The sequence below is a fragment of the Chaetodon trifascialis genome, chromosome 10, assembly GCF_039877785.1.
Source record: "Chaetodon trifascialis isolate fChaTrf1 chromosome 10, fChaTrf1.hap1, whole genome shotgun sequence".
Lineage (NCBI taxonomy): Eukaryota > Metazoa > Chordata > Actinopteri > Chaetodontiformes > Chaetodontidae > Chaetodon > Chaetodon trifascialis.
Window position 1 is genome coordinate 28,204,057 of NC_092065.1, and position 21,784 is coordinate 28,225,840.

General features: G+C 45.0%; 1 protein-coding gene and 1 pseudogene across 1 annotated transcript; both read left to right on the top strand.

Annotated features, from left to right (window-relative positions):
- The first annotated feature begins 5,378 nt into the window (after positions 1-5,378).
- tnnt3a (troponin T type 3a (skeletal, fast)) lies at positions 5,379-14,645 on the top strand. The gene is made up of 13 exons (XM_070972957.1): positions 5,379-5,398; positions 5,686-5,693; positions 6,839-6,991; positions 8,868-8,885; positions 9,715-9,733; positions 9,883-9,928; positions 10,023-10,139; positions 10,287-10,364; positions 10,488-10,601; positions 11,146-11,258; positions 11,364-11,454; positions 12,345-12,385; positions 14,501-14,645. Exons 1-13 carry the CDS (start codon positions 5,379-5,381, stop codon positions 14,532-14,534), a joined length of 852 nt encoding a protein of 283 aa, XP_070829058.1. The 3' UTR covers positions 14,535-14,645.
- A 2,493-nt stretch (positions 14,646-17,138) lies between these two features.
- LOC139338058 (uncharacterized) lies at positions 17,139-20,257 on the top strand (annotated as a pseudogene).
- Positions 20,258-21,784: the final 1,527 nt, after the last annotated feature.

The following is a 21,784-nucleotide window of genomic DNA, read 5'->3' on the forward strand; positions in this document are numbered from 1 at the left end:
GGCTCTGGTAGGTTCGGTATTTGGAGCGCCTTCAGGATGCAAGTTCAAAAGAGGAAAGGGTAATAATAGCAGTGTAATAAAATCCAAGCTGGGCCACAATGGCCTCCTTAAGTAAATGAATCCACCCCAAAAAGTCAGTTACCTCCAGTGACGTTATGAAGCTTCACACACAAACAGAGCAAACAGTGGTTTAGATGGAAAAGAAGGAACATACCAGGTAAAAACTTGTTGCTGATGTTCAAAGCGCTCCAGGCAGGTTCCCCTTGACACAACAGGAGAGAACATTCGTTCAGATTTCAGCGCAAACTGTCAAATTTAACTTTATTCCCCACAATTACACAGCAGGAGGGTTGCAGCTCAAATCTAACATGTGATCATCATTCAGTAATGCCCCATTGCAGCCAGGACAGATAGATGACAGGGCAGAGTGTGTTTTGAAGCCGCAGGGAGTAGAATCAGTGCGAGGCTAACACTTAGCTCAGCCCTGCTGGTGCTTTCATGTTGCACTGAGGACGAGAAAAACACCCTGAGCTCTCCAAACACGTCCGCTGTCTGGCTGCCGAGGTGGGGGGTTCTGCATTCGACAGCAGCTGCCCCTTTAATGCTGCTAACACCTTCCCTGCTCTCTATCTGGAGAATAAAAGGTGTAATTATGGCGTGTTTACCTGTGCGACTGCTGCTCGGGGGGCGGCCGGCCGGCTGCTGCCTGCTTGTCCCAGCCCGGAGTGTCAGAGCGGCAGGTTCATGTTGAGCCCAACTCGACCCCCCTTCCTACAAATGGAAGGAACAGACGCCATGGCAGTCCAAAAATAAATCCTGAGCCCTGTGAGCTGCTCAGATTGACAGCAGCGTCGTCGTGACAGCAGAGCGAGGCGAGACGCAGCACAGAGAGGCCATAGGACTTTAGGTTTCACCACCTCAAGCCTCTAAAAGTGGGGGCTGAGGGCCACCTGGGGGTCCTCCAGGGATGTACTTGGGAGCCGGCAGGGGGCTCCACCACACGCTCAGAAAGGGTTTAACTTGACGTGATTTGAATTCTATACAGATAATCCTTGTTCAGGGGTTCTTGATGGGATTAGGGATTTTTGAGGGGTTCTTGCACCCATACAGACGTATCATGATGGTGGTCAGGGATCCTTTAAGGAGTTCCAAAGATCTTTGTGAGGGCTCTAAATATTCTTGATGGTGCTCTAAGGGACAAAGATGTGCCTGAACTAAACAGATACGGATGCTTCACATCAGCCAAAGTCCACAGTTCGGTGTAATTAAACCCAAATTTAATGATGTTACCCTGTCAATGCACAGCATCTTAATCCTTAGAGAACCAGAACTGCAATGATACAAACGTCCTGATGATGTGAGCACTTGTGAGGTGTTACTTAAACGAACCTGTGATCCAAGAATCTTTATAAGATGTTTCAAAGGTGTTGGGGGATAACAGAGGTTCTTGAGGGGGGTCCAGGAGTGGGTATGGCATTCCAGAAGTATTAGAGGGGTTTCCAAGAGCGTCTTTATGGGGAGTTTAAGATGTGGTTCCAGGAATCCTTGAGAGAGTTCCAGGGTATCCTTAAAGGGACTTTCAGGTGCTGGTAGTTGTAGATGATTTGATTGTACTAATGTGTTGAGGGGGTTCTTGGATTCTCTTCTGTTTTATAGGTCCATGTGGGGTGGGGTGGGGGGTTAAGGGATCTGTCACAATATCAAAAGGATCTTTGGGGGTTCTGACTGATCCTTTATGAGGCTACTGACCTCTGCTTAGATGGGGTTTCAAAAGTATTTCTGGGGATCCCATGAGTCCTTTAGATGGTGGGGTTTTGTATGATTAAGGAGAGCTTTCAGGAGCCGTTGAGTGAGTTCCAGCTGTACTCAGGAGGATTTTGGGGGTCATTGATGGGGTTAAAATTGTGGTTCTAAAGGTTTATGATGGCAGGACAGTCTTGGAAAGGATGGTCCTTAACGGGAGTCCAATCGTATTTGAGGTCTCTTGGGATGTCAGGGTTCCCTCTTGGGGGTTCCAGCAGTAACTGAAAAGATTGTAGCTTCCTTTGCTTGGAATTGCTTGTGCAGCAGAATAGATTTCACTGACCGTCCTGTATTTCACATGAAAGTAGACGATGCACTCTACAACTGTTCCTACGCTCTGTAACAGTTCAGTCCAACTGTAACAGCAGGAGGTCTCTGGCCTGAGGTTTGTCTATTTGTCTTCCTGTGACATGAAAACATTTGAAACTCACACATGTGGGTGACCAAGAGCCTCTGTTCTTTACTATGTCATTGTAGCGCCCCCTGGAGGAAAGTAGAAGATCATTCAGGATCCCAGAGGTGGTCGAGACAGACAGAAACATCCCAGATCCAGCTTAAAAATCAAGTTTTGGAGTTTGCTCAGTGATTCATGCTGTGACTCGTTTAGACTTACAGCTGAACTGAAAGACGTGAGTAACAGATCAAACTGATGCTGCAGAAGAAAATGAATAAATACAGGCCTACATTCACAATCACTCATTCTTTTCATTTGATTAAATGCAACTAAATCCAATACGACTTGAATTAAAATTACTAATTATAAAAAGATCATTACTTAATCTTCAGTGGGGTATTTAAAAGACAGAAGAGGACAAACACTCATTATCACAGACTTCACATATTACATAACTGAGAAACAGATGAGATTGCATTTTAACTGATTCATAATGTGAAGAAAGTCAGGCTGTAAAACACCTACAGCAGAAGGCACAAACAGTTCTTATCTGACTATCTGATTCAAGCATATTTGTCCTTTAATTCAGCCTAAAATGAGGAACTACACACTGACAGCCCGGTGGTGTTTGTGTAGTGTCTCAGTTGTCATGTGATGTTGTTTTTCTATGTTTTGAGGACATGCATGGACTAAAACTGTCTGACATATGTCCAGTGACTTCCTGATAACACTTTTGTCTTTCTGATTGATTCTTGCAGACCAGGTAGTCAAAGGCGCCAAGAAGAAGATGATCAATATGTAGGATTTACAGCTCGGACAGACAAATTGTTCAGGTCTTGTCCTCCTGTGGCCATGCTGTACAGACACATAAGAGGTTCGGGGGGACCTGGTTCGCTCCCCTGATGTCCAACTCTCCTCTCCCACTCAGATGAAATTTGCTTGCCTAATGCAGCTGCCCCAGAATAGCAACCTGGGGGCGTCTTGGCTTCCCCCTTCTCCAAACTTGAGCCTCCCTCCTTAGCATTCAACCCTTCCATCTCCTTATTGAGTGCCAGCAGTAGGAGGGGGACCTAAGCCGTGGAACCTGCCCCACGGCAGGCCCAGCCTCGCCTCCAGGACGACTCCTCGGCCAATGGGGAGGCCGAGCGGATCGTGTGTCACTATAACACAAGGACATAATCAGCGCGGTAAGTTTGCAGAACCTTACAGCCTGTCTTGGCCAGCAGGGAGCTCGCTTCTTTCAGCTTTTCTGAGGTAAGGAAGAGGGGAGAGGGTGAGGGTGTGAGTGGTAGAGAGGAAGCTCAAGTGCAATGTCCCCAAACATCACCCAAAACGAGGACAGCTGAGTCCACTTGTGTGAAAATCACTGCCACCACTAAGACGCTGCTGCCGGGGTCAGGGGTTAGACGGTCGTGTTCAGATAGTGGATCACAGAGGAAACTGGCCTCCCTTTTCTAGTTCATGTTGGTGTTTGAGTGCAGCTGTGCGGCTGAGAGCCTGAAATGTATCCTGTCGGTTTCTTGGGTTGTATCTCCAGAGCTGAGAAATGTTATTTTTGGAGTCTGTAACCATGTAAAACCTTCAGCTGAGGTTAAAACATGAAGCTCTGAAGCTCCTCATGGCACCCGGTGTTATCTCAAAGGACTTTGTTGTTGTTTTTGTGTCGCTTTGGTCGGAGTCCAGTGACCGGGCCGAGGTTCATACCTGAGGGATTTACAGATGGCTTAAAGCCTCTGAGGCAGCTTTCCGCTTCAGGAGACAGAAGATGATACTAATGAGTTATGTAACATGGGGCTGTTGTTGGTGATACTTTAAGACGGGGACACTACTGGAACTTGTTTTGGACTGCAGGTTTTCTTGGCTCATAGGTTATAGCTTTAATTTTGCTGTCCATGGGTGAAGCTGTAAATGGGCGTGGCATGTGTGTACATTAAAGTGCTCATAGCTTGAGGATCAACACTTTAACATGTTGAACAGGAGCCAAGAATCTCCAACCTGCATGTAAAGGAATCATCTAAATGTGGACTGTTTTCTTGACTACCAATATTACAAGCTGGCGTAAACACTCAAAACACTCACTCACACAAATTAATGTGAAATTTACGAGACTGAAAGAACGAATAGCAGGAAGCCAAACGTTAGACCTTTAACCTTCACGGCTCCCTTTCAGAGTTTATTTTAATTCTTGAGCAGAGTGGCCTCAGTCAGCAGGGAACCTCAGGAAGATGATTGAAGGAACCATGTGAGAGCGAGACGTCCAGATAAGGAGATGAAGGTGGAATTAGGGGTGGTGGTCCAGGGGATGGAACCCAATCTTCAACACTGGGTCCACTGAAACCGGATCTGGGACCTGTGCAGCTGTCTGATGAAAATAGTTGTGATGTCGTGACGCCTCCATGGTGGCCTCAAGCTAATGAGGCTAATGGGCAACTAATCCGACATCCAATCACTGAGAGAACAAATTCTGAATAAATTCAGGTTGTGTGTGTTCGTCATTGCAGGGTTTTGATCAGATGCTGCATCCAGTCTGGAATTTTACAGCTGAATTACAGCAGGACGGTACGCTGAGAATGACTTTAAACATGAAAGAATCTGCTGCAGACTGTTAAGAGCTGAAGATATGTGTTTCTAAAGATAAAAACTCTTTAACGCCCGGGATGCCAGATGGAGGCAGAGTGATGGGAGAGGGCAGGAGGTCGACCTTTACCCCCGTAGGACTCCATTTTTTCCAACTGTAACATTAATCTTCTCTCTCAGCGGCTGAAAACATTCCACTGGCATAAATCTATGTTTGGCTGCCTTCTCACTTATCATCAGAGAAGCAGATTCAGGACCGGGGCTCGAATTTCCGTCCAAAGTCGAGCACTAATTATAAACCAAAGATGTTTGGATCTGACACATTTTGGGGGACGTTTCAAAACCAGATCCCTGTAAAACATTTCAGGCGATGAGGAACTAAACCTTTCAAAGTGAAACTGCATCAAAGAATTTGTTGTTTTGGGGGGTAGTGGTGAAATATGTGTAGGCCAGCAGGTGGAGTTTGGTCAGGGTGGGGCCAACAGCAGATATTTAAGACTTCTGCAACTTAATCCTGAGCTATAAATATAGTCGGCCGCTCAGTCGCTCCTTACTGACGGGCTTTCTTCTCTTTTGCACCCAGGTTGCAAAGTCCACTCTCACCATGTCTGACACTGAGGAAGTGTAAGTCGATTCACATTGTCATTCACCAATTCAAAGCTCTGAACCTTCTGATGAGCAGTTTGACAAATTAATCTTAACTCACTGTCCACTTTCAACAGAGATTTCAGCAGCATCTCTGTTGAGACTTCAATTGAGAGCTCTAGAAGAAGCTACAAAGTGGACCTTGAATTAAGATTATTTTGTCAAACTACTGTATTCATGGTCAAACATGACACAACAATTTTTCATTATTCAACAATGATTTGCTTAAAGTCTACAACATAATTTCTTTCCCTTTTCTCTTGCAGTGAACAGGGTAAGTAACACCATTTTCCTCATTTAAAACAATCAATCCACAGACATTAGGTCCAGGTACAGCCCGGAGCTCCATGCTAAATCCCAGTATTCTTTCTGAATCTTGCCTAACTGACTTTCCATCCCCTGTAGAGATTTATTTGCACTGGACAAATTCATACGTTTGCAGGTTTGGCTTGACTCCTCCAGATTCAAGTTGTGCAATAATGCTCTCTCCGTTAAGCAAATCTGCATATATATTATTCTCCCCCTGTCGCATGGTTGCAGGCACCGATGCTGGCAGCAGGACAGTGTCAAAGACGCGGTGTGAAATCAAAATTTAAACTTCTAAAATTTTAAATTGCACAAGCCTGCACTGACCTGTTGGCAACAAGTCCTGCAACTCTGCATGACCATCTGCAACTGAACAGCCCTCCTGAGCTGAACACTCTTTCAGATTAAAGGAAAAGTGACATTCAGGAAGTTTAATGCCACTTTGACGTCACGCCTGTGAGCTCTGCTCAGCCCAGGAGGACTGTGTTGTGTATGCTTAGCATGGATCCCCAGTGTACCCACATTTTGTATTCTGTCAAAAATGGGTACAAACGGGATCTTTTGATAATGTTCTTCTGCTCCTTTCTTTCTCGGACGGACGTGAAGAATACGATGGTAAGACGCAGCCTGCAGACTCCGGATGATAAATCTCATGTCATTGATACTAATTTGTCAGTCACCTTTGAAAATGTGTGCTGTTACTTCCACATGTACTTTCTGTGGCATGCTGGTTAACACTAACATTATCTGAGATATATGAAAAGACACAGGTTAAACAAGTAGACTGCGTCAGGGTAGAATTTGTCTCTTCCTGTCTTCCACCACACCGACTTGCAGTGCAGGTATTTCCAGGAACTGATCACATTTCATCCATCAATGACTGAACATCAATGACTGACCTTTTCCCTCCTGTAACTGCTTGCTGTCTCACCTGCTTTAGCACCATCTGGTGGCAGTTCCCCCAAACTGCCCCGTCATGAACCTCTTCATATCTCACATCTCCCCCTCTCATGCACTCACCCGACCACCTCTTTCCCCTTTCCATTTCTCCTGCTTCCATTAACCCTCTCACTGCCCTTCCTCTCCCCTCGTGACTCGCTGCATGTTGTGTAGTTGTAGAAGAGGAGATAGTAGAGGAAGTAGAGGTGGCCCCTGAGGCGGCCCCTGAGCCAGAGGCAGAACCAGAGCCAGAGCCAGAACCAGAACCAGAACCAGAACCAGTGGTAGAACCAGAGCCAGAACCACAGCCTGAACCTGAGGTTGAAGGTATGTGGCATGGAGGGGGGAAGGGGGTATTCTATCATCCTTTCCGAGGCGACAGGTGCGCTCCACGGGCTATAGCCATCCAGACAGACCCCACTAATCCTGATCCGCACACATGTTCACCATGTCTGCTAATGCTAACGCTACCTTCCTTTCACCTCTGGACAAAGTCAAAGACGGCCCATTCATGCAACACTCAAAGGAAGCAAGATGGGATATGATTACTTGTAATAGAAAAATAAACATATGTTGATATGTTGAGATGATCCTACCCAAAACATCTTACAGTCACTGTTTGATGGATACTTGAAAGCCAATATTTTTTGCACTGAAGTTCATGGTTTAGGCTGATACAGAGAGAGAATGTCTGGCCCCATATCTAGGTTAGCTTTTCTGCTGTTAAAGATATTTTCAGATATGTAAAAATTCACAGATTCCATCATTCATTTATCAAACATTCTTTATGAAAAGGTGAGACGTGTTTTTCAGGGAGGAGTCTGAGGTAAATTGGCTTCAATAGACAGTAAAAACTTAAATTATCTCTACAACTACATAGATATATCCATATAGTGTTCGAGTTTACGCATTAGCATGTAGCACAGAACAGTATATTAGTAGCAATACTACAGTATAAATCCAAAGTTTATGTAATTTTCATTCTGAAAATTGTTGATTCACAACACAAAATAAACAATTTATGCTTACTTAAATTTACAAGTACTACTTAATTAGCTTAACTAGCTTGATTTACTGTATGCTAAAATGTTGGCAATCATAGTGGACAAAGCATTTATTTTGGGCCTTAAGTTCTAAAAAGGACAAATCTTGGCCTCTTTTATCAGCCTAACCCTACTTTTACTACTGTACCACATGTACTCTGCGTACTAGTATTAGTTCTAGTGCTTTGGCGTACATGGTTGCTTCTTCATTATTTTGAGATCTGATGAAGGTAAACATCAGATCACATACATATCTTAAACTGCTTCTGTATAGCTAAGCATGAAAATACATTTTCAGTAAGAGTAAGAGAAAAAGATGGCGTTTCATCTTTTTCAGAATTTGCGTAATGGATATCACTGTCCCATTTTATACTATGCTAACGTGCTGGCGGGAAAGTCATCCAAGTCAGAGTTGCATCCACATGCTATTTTGTAAAAACTGACATTCAAAAAAGGAACTTTGCTTTTGATTTCATGCCATTAAATTTCTGATTTATGATTAATATATGCCATAATACCCTGCCCTGACTCTCCAGCTTCCGCGTTTTACATTGACGTTTCTGAATGTCCACTGGCATGTGAATGCAGGGCTAAACGTTAAAGAGATCACACTTTATAGAGCTGCTTGAAGGTGAAACTGTGGCTTCTGCAAACCAAGAATCTATTCAGCCTATCATCGGTTCTCAAATGCTGGCCTTTATTCACTTTTATTTGAGACCGTCTTATATTAGGGACAGGCTTTTATTTGCTTTATTTTGTCGTACTTGAGTGAGACGCTTCCTTTTTTTTACAAACACTTCCAGTTTGTAGTTTTGATTTTGATTTTTTAATTACCGTTAGGCCAACATGAAGAAGCAACAGAGTGCTGTTACAGTTCGTGACTGCTGCACAGGTGGAATTATCCTGAATTTATCATGTTAGCCAGGAGAGTTCACACACCCTCCATGTTTGTAACAACCTGCCTTCATTTGTCCGTAAACATTTCAGACTGGGCTAGTATTTGAGAACTCATAGTAATTAAAATTCCTCTTGGCTGGTTGGCTGCCATAGTTTCGTAGCTCCACTGTGTTTAGCCGATTGTTTGTACAGTTTGCTGCTCTCAGTCGCTTGCTAATGCTGTTGTTTATTCTGCTTTTGTTTTGGATGCTTGCTGCATGCAGAGGCCGTTGAAGAGGAAGGTATGTTGATTTAAAAACTTCTGACCAATCTGAAATTCTGGTTTTGGGAGGACCATAGTGTCCAGGTCTGACGTCTGTACTCGGGGGAACGCCTGCTTTTCACAAAATGTCTGTCCAAATTTTACCTGTCTTTCAAAATCCAGGAGCGCTGCCCAATTGGCACTGAGAGATTGAATTCAGAAAGAAAGAAATGCTTGTTGAACAAGCTTTGAAACAAATTCTGCTAGAGGAGAAAAAGGGTGAAAGAATATGAAATGCTAACACGTGCTTCTCTGCACAGCGAACCCACCGTTACTCTCTTGCTATGTCATCCGTCATCTGCATGGCATGGAGCCGCCAGAATCTGGGTTCAAACAAAAGAAAGAAATGGAAAAAATGACTTTGTCTTGCTTGTATAAAAGTGATTTTGGGGTCAAGCCAAAAAAAAAAAAACAAAAGAAAACACGGCACACGTTGTACGTCCAGCACATACGAAAGGCAACGATACCAACGACTTGTCAGAGAAAAGAGAAAGAGATGCTCTGAAGCTGAAGAAAAGCGATGCAGCACTGTGTTAACCGCTCAGATTTACTGTGACTGCACTCACAGCCAGATGTTCTTCATAATCTCCTGTTCGGTTCCATTTTTACTATGTGAAGTTTTCATTTGTCTGCTCTTATTCACTCTAACTTAAACACTGATAAACAAGGACGCCATCTTAATCTAATGTGTCACGTAGAGCCAAAACCACACAGTTTAATCCTTGTCATGCCTGAGAGAAATGAAATAATCTGCCTTGTTTCTAACCCGATAACATGTACTTGTCCCCTCTTCATTTCCTAACCTGCAGAGGAGAAGCCAAAGTTCAAGTAAGTTTCCTTCTCATGTCATCAGACTCCAAATCATTTCTGTAGACTGAATCTGAGCCACTGGGCTGAAAAGAGAAAAGAAACACATTAAAAACATATTACAATGAGCTATAGCAGTGAACTCAACACCCAAACACTCTCTCCTGTAGGCCCAGCGCCCCCAAGATCCCTGATGGTGAGAAAGTGGACTTTGATGTAAGCACACCTGACGTGACGACGTGAAGGATTTCGGCTAACGTTGAGAGTTTCTGTTTGGCTGAGTGTCATCTCTTCTGCTTCCGCCCTGCAGGACATCCAGAAGAAACGTCAGAACAAGGATCTGATCGAGCTGCAGGCCCTGATCGATGCTCACTTTGAGTGCAGGAAGAAGGAGGAGGAAGAACTGATTGCCCTCAAGGACAGGATTGTGAGTTATCGCCGAGTTTCCCGCCTTTTTGCTAAGCTAAGCCACCAGAGGTTCATTTTTACTGTGTAGACCTGAAGGAGGTCTCACCTGGTGACTTAAAGCACATGGATTAAAGTGAGCGACGCTGCGTTTGCTGCTGTGCTGCAGGAGAAGCGTCGTGCCGAGAGGGCCGAGCAGCAGAGGGTCCGCGCTGAGAAGGAGAAGGAGCGCCAGGCCAGACGTGAGGTTCGTGCTTTAATCCCAGTCCGTCAGGAGCTCTGCTTTAACCCCCGAAGCATCCTCACTCGCTTCATTTCACCTCTCGCCGCTCGGCTCGAGGTCTCACTCTGACCTGTTTGTGTGAACCAGGAGGAGAGGCGGATCAGGGAGGAGGCTGACGCCAAGAAGAAGGCAGAAGAGGAGGCCAAGAAGAAGTCGGCTCTCTCCAGCATGGGCTCCAACTACAGCAGCCACCTGCAGAGGGTCAGTGCACACTCACGCTGTCCACAGTACACGAGTACATTTACATTTACCACAGCTATAAATCTGAGGTACTTGTAATGGAATTTCTTTAAATTTCTGAAAACACACAATTGCAGCTAGAAATGCAAAGAGATGCTAGAGATGCAAACTGGCTCCTTTCACAGTGTTCTTTTAGAATTTTAGATTATTTTGGTGTCACCACTAAATACATTTGTCATTTTAATGTAGTTCATCAATGTGGAGCCACTTTTACATAGTTTGTATACTACCGGGTATATTAGTAGTACTGCTTCATATCATATAAGCATGTTTTCTTATATAAAAGTAACTAATGAGTATAAGTGCTGAATAAATGTAGTGCAGTGGGAGTAGAAGTAGTACAAAATGGGAATACTTGAGTACAACTGTCAAAATTGTACTTAGATGCAGTACTTTGTGGTAAGTGACTGTACACGGTTACATTCCCCTGCTTTGACTTCAGTAAAGACGTGAATACGTGTTGATGAGTATCTGTTAACTGCGTCTGTCCGTCCGTCCTGAACAGGCCGACCAGAAGAGAGGAGGCAAGAAAGAGACTGAGAGAGAGAAGAAGAAGAAGATCCTGGCTGCCAGACGCAAGGCGCTGAACATCGACCACCTGAACGAGGACAAGCTGAAGTACGACGCGCAGACACACACACACACACACACACACACACACACACACGCCTCAGGACTCCATCGTCCTGTCATGGTGTTTGACTGACCTCGTGTTTCCTGCAGGGATAAGATCAAAGAGCTGCATGAATGGATGGTCCAGCTGGAGTCTGAGAAGTTCGACCACATGGAGAGACTGAAGAGGCAGAAGTACGAGGTGAGGCGTTCACTGTCTGATATTCCTGCCAGAGCCTCTCAGACTAACTTAACGCCTCACACTCGAGGAGAAGACGGCTTTGATGTCTGATAGAAGATAAAATACCACGACTTGAGTGATGGCTTAGAGAAGCCTGAGGAACTCTCTCTCATTACTGCTTGTTTTAATGCACTTTAACAGGTGGCAGATAACAGAAAACAGGAGCAAATCCTCCAGATGATAAAGCTGAATTTAAGTTTTTTTGTTACGATCTTTAAATTCTTCCACATACTGTTTGTTTGAGAAGTTTTTCTTCTTGGCTCGACTTACTGGATCGATGAAACACTTTCAAATGAGCTTTTTATGGGTTTTTCTACAATTAAAGCACAGGATTAGGTGAGTCATGGAGGTTAATTGGTGGATTATTTAAAGGTCATCACAACAAATCAATCAGATCCAGTTTGAATGAGGAACGATTAAAACCCTTTTTGATCAATGCGTTAAAACTCAATCCTTAATCAGTACAGACCGAAATCTCTCCACGTTTCTGCAACTAAACCTTGAAAACTGTCGATTACAGATTTTTACATTTCTGATTATAATATTTATTTATTTATTCTTCAATCAGATTGTTCCTGATTGAAAAGTTTTCAAATATATTTTATATATAATTATTAAACTCCCCTGAACATCGTAGTTCATCCTTTAAGATAAATTACACTGTTTTTAGTGGTTGAAAATCATAAAACAGCACCTTTCTCAGCCGGTACCAGCTATATGTTGATGATGATGATGATGATGATGATGATGATGAGGGTGATGATGATGATGATGATGGTGTCCTGAGGCGACGTTCAGCTGAGAGTTTCTCTGGATCTGAACCTCGATGTGATCTTTGATTCTCTCTCTAGGTTACAACCCTGCGTAAGAGAGTTGAGGAGCTCAGTAAATTGTAAGTAGAGCTGAGCAGGTGTTTGCCTGCTGGCTTCAGGTTAGCTGCATGTTAGCATGAAGGAAGGTCAGAGAACCAGAGCGCCCCCCGCTGGCCGAGAGAGGAGACGACGCACCACCAGAAATTAAAAATGAAAACAGAAACAGAAGAGTTTGTTTCCAAAAGTGACAAATTCAGGAATCGGCTGTGACTGAATTTTTTAGTGCTTTAAAAAATAAATGTACATTAGTTCAAAGATCTCAGAGCTCACAGTCTCACAGATGTCTCACAGTCTTTTATTAATAACAGGACTTTTTCATGTAACAGTATTTGTTTCTCCATATAATGAAAACAAATCTGTTACAATGAGATTTGTCCTGGTGAGACATTTAACTTTTAATGACAGAACATTGACACTTCTGAGCTTCCATACTTAAGTTAAACAAATGAATGGAAAGACTCAGCAGTCACAAAACTGGACATGAGACCATTAGACCACCTTTCATCCTTTCCAGTGGCCCAATGGTTTCATGCTAACGTGTTTTTGGTAGCTAGACGTCATTTTTGGGATCAAACTCTTCAGTTGGAGGCAGATGAAGTGGAGGTGAAGGTGGTGTTGGATGACCGAGCTCGTCCACACCCTGTCCTGCTCTGGATGTCAGTTTGAGCATCGCAGAGCTTCGGTCAGGTGTGTGAGCGAGCGAGCGGTCCAGCAGGTAAGTCTGTGGAGGTTTCAGAGGCGAGCTTTCAGCCGCGGAGCCCGTTCAGGAGGGTGGAGGGAAGGCCTTCTCTTCAGAGGTAAACGTGCTCAGGTGTGTGTTAAAGCTGCCGCTGTGTCGTTTTTCAGGTGCTCACGTTCAGGAACCGCATTGACGAGTTACAGAAGCAGTAAGTATTGTCAGCGCTGCGTTCACTGACGCGCCAGCTGTCGTCTGTGTGATCCCTTCCCCCATCCGGACATAACTGCTCCCGACCCGTCAGGACAGTTCATGTCAGTTTATGGCAGAAAACAGTGGCCTTTCCTTTAATGGAAGGAGAATACGGGCAAGGCCGTGTTTCTCATGATGGAGATTTTGGCATCACCAAATTTCAGTATGAACACTTCTGTCATTTTTTTGTATTTAGTGAGATGCAAAAAGCCATAAACACACCAAATCCTCACTAACACCACCCGTGAGCCTTCAGGCCCAAACCAGACTGTCTGGAAAATGTCTGGAAGTCAACATGGAGGGAGAGGACGGTGTCTGTCCACCTCACAGCTCATACATGTTGTGGTCCAGTGTTTGTCCAAAAATATAAGACAGCAGCAGTTTGTCTTCAGGACTGTGACGCCATCGGCTTTGGCGAGATCATGTTCGTTCAGCAGGTTGAAGTTTAATTTAAAATAAATAAATAAAAACTGACTCAAAGTTACAATAATTTACTTTGATTTTTGGGAAAAAGCCAAATCCATTTTGACTTTTCTCTTTCTCTACGTCAGTTTAACTTCACTCACCTGGATTATTTGTGTTTATGAGAGGAGGTTCTTTGTGTTCTCTGAAAAAGGATGAGACATGCGCTGGCCACGCAGCCAGATTTTAACATCAATGATTAATTTTCGTCCTTCTGAAAAGTCGTTTTCAGCAAACATAGAGAGCAAACTCTGATCATGTGATGGTGAAAGTTACGATGTGAAGCAGTTCATCCATTTTCAGAGTGAGGGTCCTTCTCCTCATACTGACCCGTTCACGTCACCGTGTGTCAATGCAGTAAACAGTAAAGGTGTTCAGGGCAGGGGAGTGGCTGTCGGACTCAGTCGGGGCTCGGTCCGTGCAGGTAAGTGCTGCATGAGCTTGTGCTTGACTTTGGTCTGAACTTCAACACCTCAACAGACTGAACAGCTTTAGCAGGCTCAGAGACAGAAAGCTGAAGAATCATCATACTGGGAACGAAGAATATTTAAATTATGTAAAGTCAGTGTCGACTCCAGGCTGCTTTCAGTGTTCATTAGCATTTATGCTAGCAGACGGCTTTGCCGGAGGGAAGCGCCTGCCTTTGAGCGAGGCGCCAAACCAGACAGGCTAACGTTAGAAGAGACTCAGAAGTCCACAGCGGAGAGTGCTGACGTGTTTCTGTCCTTTTTGTTTGGTATTACAGCAGCAAGAAGGGAGCCAGAAAAGTCAGGAAGTAAACCGGCTCGACTCGCCGCCGCTCAGAAACCAAACCGCCATCGTCTCAAACGCACGCCTGAAGAAACAACGCACACGGTGGCGAAGGTCATAGCTCAGAAGAAGCCAGTAATGCTGAGGTTTACTTTGCAGTTATCAAACCACGTCCTGACACACGCAACCAGGAGCCTTTAGCCGCTGTTCGATAGGAATAACAAGCAGCCCTCATGCTTCCTGACCCTCCACTGTTTGGTTCTCAGTGTTTTTGTAAATAAAGTGTGACTCTTCAAGCCATGTCTGTAGATCTGTTCTCATTCACAGGTCAATAAAGTTCAGTGTTTTTAGCCGTGTAATTTTTAAGTCCTTTGTTCAACGCTGAGTTTAACGGACTCTTTATTGATGGAGTCAGCAGGATACGGAGGCTCTGCATTTTCACCAGTGACCAATCGGCTACCACAAAGTCTAAATATGTTTTTTATCCAAGCGCAGACAAAACGGTACATTTTTCTCCCATTCAAGGCATCACGGTTCATTTATTTGTCATCATACAGCAGTTTGACATTGAAAGCTGAAGCTCCTTCAGGCCACGCACACAGAACACATGGGAGACAAATATTTACGCTGGAATAGAAATTAATGTAACCTGGTTAAAAATACCATATGTAATAATAATTTATAATAACAATTTGTGGTGAATGACAAGTTGCTTCTTCATTTTGGGGGTGTAGTGAGGGCAGGTCACCTAGACCCAGAGGACAGGGGTGTATGCAGAATACGAGGACATCAGGAGGGGTAGAAAGAGACATCAGCACCATGGACTTTAGTTTATATCGAAGCTTCGCTGTAGCTTTAGATTTACTGAAACAGCCTCCACAGGGAACTCTGTGCAGCTTATGGACACGCTGTGAGGCAGCGCACATACATTTGAAACTTCCTGGTGTGAATTTCTATGTTCAACCCACTTTTTCGTGTCTGAATCACAGCAGATGATTTGTGGGCTTTTTATTCATCTATTTGTTTTGCAGAAGTTGCACAATATATTGAATCATGACTGGAAACTTTTAACAGTTTTTTGCTTGTTTGTTTGTTTGTTTGTTTGTTTGTTTGTTTGTTTGGCTGGGTTTTGCCAATTTTAACATGCAGGAAAAACCGGAGCACTCATTAATCACGATGTCAGTTGTTACGACCCAGTGCGCTAGGGGTAGGGAAGTAACAAAAACAACCGGTGGAAGTGGTTGAAAAGAAGTTATTTATTTAAATCAAGGTATTTAAAATCATTTTAAATCACAAAAGGCAAAAGGCCAAGACAACAAAAAAGAGCCAGTGGGTGCTTTTCAAACAAATGAAATAATCAAAACCAGAAGAGAACTCTCTAAGAATGAGAGCGACCTAAATCCCACACCCAACAAAATGGAAAACAAAACCCTCCTAAATGAGGCCTACTATTCAAATGGAAACAAAACGAGAACCAGAATACAAGGGAAAAAGCACCCCTAAGCCTACTGAAGCTAACAAACCAAAAACTAAGTGTATGTACAAATCAGCCCCCCCTCTAAACCTAGCTCAATATCGAGTCTGGTTGCCAAACAATACAAAGAGTTGAACTCTGACAAATCTGTCACACAAGGAGGTGGATCTCTCCTTGTGTGAGGGCTGGTCACCAAAGATGCCAGCCGCAGACTGACGGGCTGAGACGTCTCTTGTGGCCGGTGGGAGAAAACTGCTGGCAGGGGATTGGACATTGGCTGGCTCCTCCCCCCCAATCGCCATCCTCCTCCAGAGGAGGAGTCCTATTTCCATACACATACACATACACACGGGGCACAAGAACACGCACAAACACACACAAACACCCCCGAGAACGGTGGCAGCCGTAACACCCCTCCCCTTAAAGCACAAACCAGGGCTTTTGTTACAGCTTAACCATTTACACTCTAGACTTGGACAAACCATAAGCTAACACATTATCACGGGGCGGAGCTACGGACGGGCATGGGCGGGCATATGCCCGCCATGATTGACAGCTTGCCCGCCCAATCAGAAATTCAAATAAAAAAAAATTTAAATAATATGATTTTCACAGTTATGTCCCATATTATGAAAAACTCACTTCTTTGGGTCTCTGGTGCTGCCACATGCATACAAAGTGTGAAATAAGACCGTCCGCGCTTTTTTTGAATGAGATGGGTCAAAAACGGAGAAAATAATTTCACTAATGCATGGCGTGTGTGCAGTTTCCTCCTCCTGTAACATGTGTGCAGTGACCAATGAAAGTAAAATCTTATCTTAAAATCTTATACAGATCTCTGTAAGCACCCTTGTAGATCGGTCATTACGTTCACAGCTGTCTATATTGATCTGTTACTCATGCCGTAGTTTCTAATTGCATGCGCACTAGCTCAGTATGGTGTTGAGCTCATGGTTCGGTGCTACAGTCATGCTTACTGTGCATCGTCGTCATGTGCCTATTAAACTAAGTTTGAAGCAACTCTACTTGACGTGTTTTTGAACACATTTTCCAACATGGTCTCAGAAGTTTTTTTCCGGATTTTTTTGCGGACAAGTGTTGTTCTATATTTTTTCGAGCGAGGAGAATTACCGTCGGTTAGACACATGGACGTGTAACAATGCGGCTAAACGAAAAACATGGCGGACGGATTCCAGAGGCCGGACCCAATGGTTTTGATGGTAACATTGCCAAAAATTGGCGGATCTTTGAACAAGAGTATGACATCTTTATTGCGACGGCACACTTTGACAAGCCGGCCCGCACACAAGCGTACATTCTCCTCAATCTGGCAGGACCGGAGGCTATTGAACGTGAGCGGTTTTTTGTGTACGAGGGAGAAGTAAGAGAACAAGGCCAGGATGGAAACGTCCTTGTTCCCACTGAATCCAAGAGAAAGTTTCAATTCAATTCAATTCAATTCAATTCAATTCAATTCAATTCAATTTTATTTGTATAGCGCCAAATCACAACAAAAGTTGTCTCAGGACGCTTTCCATACAGAGCTGGTATAGACCAAGCTCTTTTATCTACAGAGAACCAACAATTCCCTCATGAGCAAGCACTTGGCGACAGTGGCGAGGAAAAACTTCCTTTTAACAGGCAGAAACCTCGGGCAGAACCAGACTCTGGGTGGGCGGCCATCTGCCTCAACCGGTTGGGTTAGAGAGGGAGAGCAAGAGAGAGAGAGTGAGACAGACAGAGATAGACAGAAATGCAGTCAGAGAGAGAGACACAGAGACAGAGACAGAGACAGAGAGAGAGAAGGAAGAGGACCAAATATGAATAGCTGGTCATCACCTGTCGGCAGCAGGGCTGGAAGGTGAGGTGTGTGCCCATTGAGGTAGGCTGCAGTGGATTTGTGGGCCACTCGCTCCACAAAGCTCTCAGTGTACTGGGCATCACAGGAACACCAAGGAGCAGAGCCATCAAGAACATCACCAAAGCAGCTGAGAAAGCCTCGAGATTGCTCTGGATCTGGAGAGAAGGTCCATGGGGACAAGCGAATGCCATCTGAACACACACCTGGGTCGCCTGGAAGAGGTTGTATAATGTTGAAAGACCCGAAACACCCGATGACACCAGGTTACATTACTGACGATGTGTTCAGTTGCATCGGAAGACGTATTCAAGAAATAGCTACTCTGGCGTAACCAGTGACGACCAGGAAGAGACTGGTTGACGACCAGGAATAGTCTGGCGACGACTGCAGAGACAGTTGGCAGCTTGGGAAGACAGCACCCGGGGCGGGGAGGCGCAACCGGTTCTTCCAAATCTCTCCCATGGGAAGGTTCTAATCAAGCGGCCACAGGCCTGCAAGACGACAGTTTGGGAGCAGTTTGACGAGGACGTCTACAAGGTGCTTGAAGCATCTGTGAAGGGAGATGTGGATCAAAGGCTGCAGGCAATGACGACTATCATCATCAGTCTTGCCCTGGAGAGGTTCGGTGCAGAGGAGGAAAGACCTGCACAGAGACCATACACTACGAACCAGAGGGCAGTGAAGATCCACAAGATCTGTCAGGAGCTGAAGTCCATCAAGAGGCAGCACAAGGAAGCTAACGAGGAGCAGGGCCCTCCCTTAGCAGAGTTGCGGGCTATCTTGAGGAAGAGGCTGATGACTCTGCAAAGAGCAGAATGGCATCGAAGGCGCTGGAAGGAGAGAGCCAGGAAGAGGGCTGCATTCATAGCCAATCCATTTGGCTTCACCAAATCACTGCTAGGGCAGAAACGAGGTGGCAACCTAGTCTGCACTAAGGAGGAGTTGGATCGGGACCTTCAGGACACTTACAGTGACCCCAACAGACAGATGGAGCTCGTCCAGTGTGATATCCTTGTAGACCCACCACCTCCCGTCGAGGACTTTGACACCAGGGAACCACTTCTGAAGGAAGTCCAGGAGATTGTGAGGAAGTCAAGATCTAGCTCAGCCCCTGGACCAAGTTGTGTTCCTTAGTTGTGGCACGGTGGCTCGGTGGTAACACTGTCGCCTCACAGCTAGAAGGTCCCCAGTTCAAATCTCACTGTGGGCGCTGGGCGTGTCCTCCACCACCATGGTGCCTGCTGCTTGAGGAAAAATAAGGGGCCTTTCTGTGTGGAGTTTGCATGTTCTCCCCGTGTTCACCTGGGTCCTCCATAAAAATACCCCCACTAAAAACATGCAAGAAAATCACGAAAAGAAACTGGAATGGAATGGAATTTCACATATGCATGGCGTGTACAGTTTCCTCCTCAACTGCATGTTGTGTATAAAATGTGACGAATAAAGGAAATTCTTCTTCTTCTTCTTCTTACAAGGCCTACAAGCACTGCCCGTTGCTGCTCAAGCGACTCTGGAAGATCCTAAGAGTCATCTGGAGGAGAGGGAAGGTGGCACAGCAGTGGAGATGTGCTGAAGGAGTCTGGATCCCTAAAGAGGAGGATTCAAAGAAGATCGACCAATTCAGAATGATTTCACTGCTGAGAGTGGAAGGAAAGATATTCTTCAGTGTAGTAGCAAGGCGGCTGTCCGACTTCCTCTCCAAAAACGACTACATAGATACGTCTGTGCAAAAGGGAGGGATGTCTGGAGTCCCGGGGTGCCGAGAACACACTGGAGTGGTGACGCAACTTATCCGGGAAGCCCGTGAGAACAAGGGACAACAAGGGACAGGAAGGAAATGGAGTGCCCAGGCTGCGGTGCTGGATGCTGAGTCCCGGCTGCACCACAAAGATCTGGTGGGCGTGGTGGCCCATGGTAGAGCAGGCTTGGGACTGTTCCCAACATCTCGGCAGAAGGAGAGTACGGGGAAGGAGAAGCGGAGGCAGATTCAGGAGGAGGTGAGGGCTGCAGTGGAGGAAGGAAGATCTAGCAGAGCGGCTGCGTTGAGGCAACAAGGGGCCTGGACAAGGTGGGAGCAGGCCGTGGAGTGGAAAGTCACGTGGACGGACCTCTGGCAGGCTGAACCACACCGCATCACCTTCCTGATCCGGGCAGTGTACGATGTCCTGTCTAGCCCGGCGAACCTGTAGACCTGGGGGAGGATCGAGACCCCAAATTGCCCACTGTGCTCAGCAAGGGGAACATTGGAACACATACTTAGCTCCTGTCCAAAAGCTCTCGGCAAGGGCAAGAGTATGACATCTTTATCGCAGCGGCACAAAACAAGCCGACCTGCACACAAGCGTACATTCTCCTCAATCTGGCAGGACCGGAGGCTATTGAACGTGAGCGGTTTTTTGTGTACGCCGGAGAAGTAAGAGAACAAGGCCAGGATGGAAACGTCCTTGTTCCCGCTGAATCCAAAGAAGACCCGAGAGATGTGTAACCCTCAAACCAACATCACCATGGAAAGACACAAGTTCAACATACAAAGTCAAAGGGCTGGTGAGACAATTGAATCTTATGTCAGCGACTTAAGGATTAAAGCAAAAAGATGCAACTTTGGAGATCTCTATGAGGAACTTATTAGAGACAGACTGGTATGTGGTATCAATAATGACAATCTGAGAAAAGGGTTATTGAATGACAGTGATTTGACATTGGCTAAGGCTATTAACATATGTCAGGTTCATCAAGTAACTGAAGAGCACAACAAAACACTAGCTCTTCCGCAACACTCACTCTACAAATGTTGATGCGGTCCAAGCTAAGTTCACAAGAAAACAAAAGCATAACGCAAAGATGAAAGAGCATACAGAAACAAATGTAACACAGTGCATTGTTAACTGCCACAACTGTGGAGGCAGCCATGCTGCTAAGAAGGATAAATGCCCCGCTTTCGGACAGCAGTGTCATGCATGTAAAAAATGGAATCATTTCAAAAAATGCTGCTAGTCCAAACAACAAACCTACAGCAGGCAGAAACATAAGACTGTTCACCAGTTAGAGCCTGACCAAACTGATAACAGAACAGATGAGACATTCTATGTTGATGGCTTATCACCACAGATGAGTGTCGTTTCAACTGAGATTGAAGAACACAATGAAGCTTTTGTCACTGTACAAATTAACAACGCTTCAGTTGAGATGAAAGTGGACACAGGTGCGAAGTGTAATGTGGTGTCACAGAAGACATTTGAAAGAGTTAAAGACAAAGAACAAACAATGTGCACTAAACCCACAAACCTTATTGCATATGGTGGCAGTGAAATAGAGACTCATGGAATGGTTAAACTACAGTGCCAGCTAGAAGAACAGAGGTATACATTACCATTCTTCATTGTCCAGGAAGATGTTTTGCCAATACTTGGGCTACGTGCATGAATTCAGTTGGGACTAGTTTCATTAAGCAAAGACGTTCATCAGCTGAGCCTCACTGATGACGATTTTTCACACTTAATTCAAGCTGAATATAGCGACCTCTTCTCTAATGAGCTCGGAAAGCCACCTGTAACCTACTCCATGACACTCGATCCGGATGTGAGACCTGTTGTTCGTCCTGCACATCGTATTCCTGTGGCTATGAAAGACAGAGTTAAAGCTGAGCTGGACAGGATGCAGGAACTTGGAGTCATCACTCCTGTCTCAGAGCCAACTGACTGGGTGTCATCCATGGTCGCTACCAACAAAAAGGCTAAGCAAGAAATCTGAATATGCATCAACCCGAGAGATCTGAATACTGCTCTGAAAAGACCACACCATCCTATGTGCACTGTGGAGGAAGTGGCTGCACAAATGTCAAGTTCCACAGTGTTTTCAGTCTTAGATGCAAAGAGCTCTTTCTGGCAAATCTCACTCGACCACAGATCTTCGATGTTCACAACATTTAGTATGCCATTTGGTCA

Excerpts from the sequence above, each read along its gene's own strand:
- tnnt3a (XM_070972957.1), top strand. The coding sequence starts at position 5,379 with ATGTCTGACACTGAGGAAGT. Across the intron at positions 10,602-11,145 it reads ACAGCAGCCACCTGCAGAGG|GCCGACCAGAAGAGAGGAGG; the intron begins GTCAGTGCACAC and ends CGTCCTGAACAG. Across the intron at positions 11,259-11,363 it reads CTGAACGAGGACAAGCTGAA|GGATAAGATCAAAGAGCTGC; the intron begins GTACGACGCGCA and ends TGTTTCCTGCAG.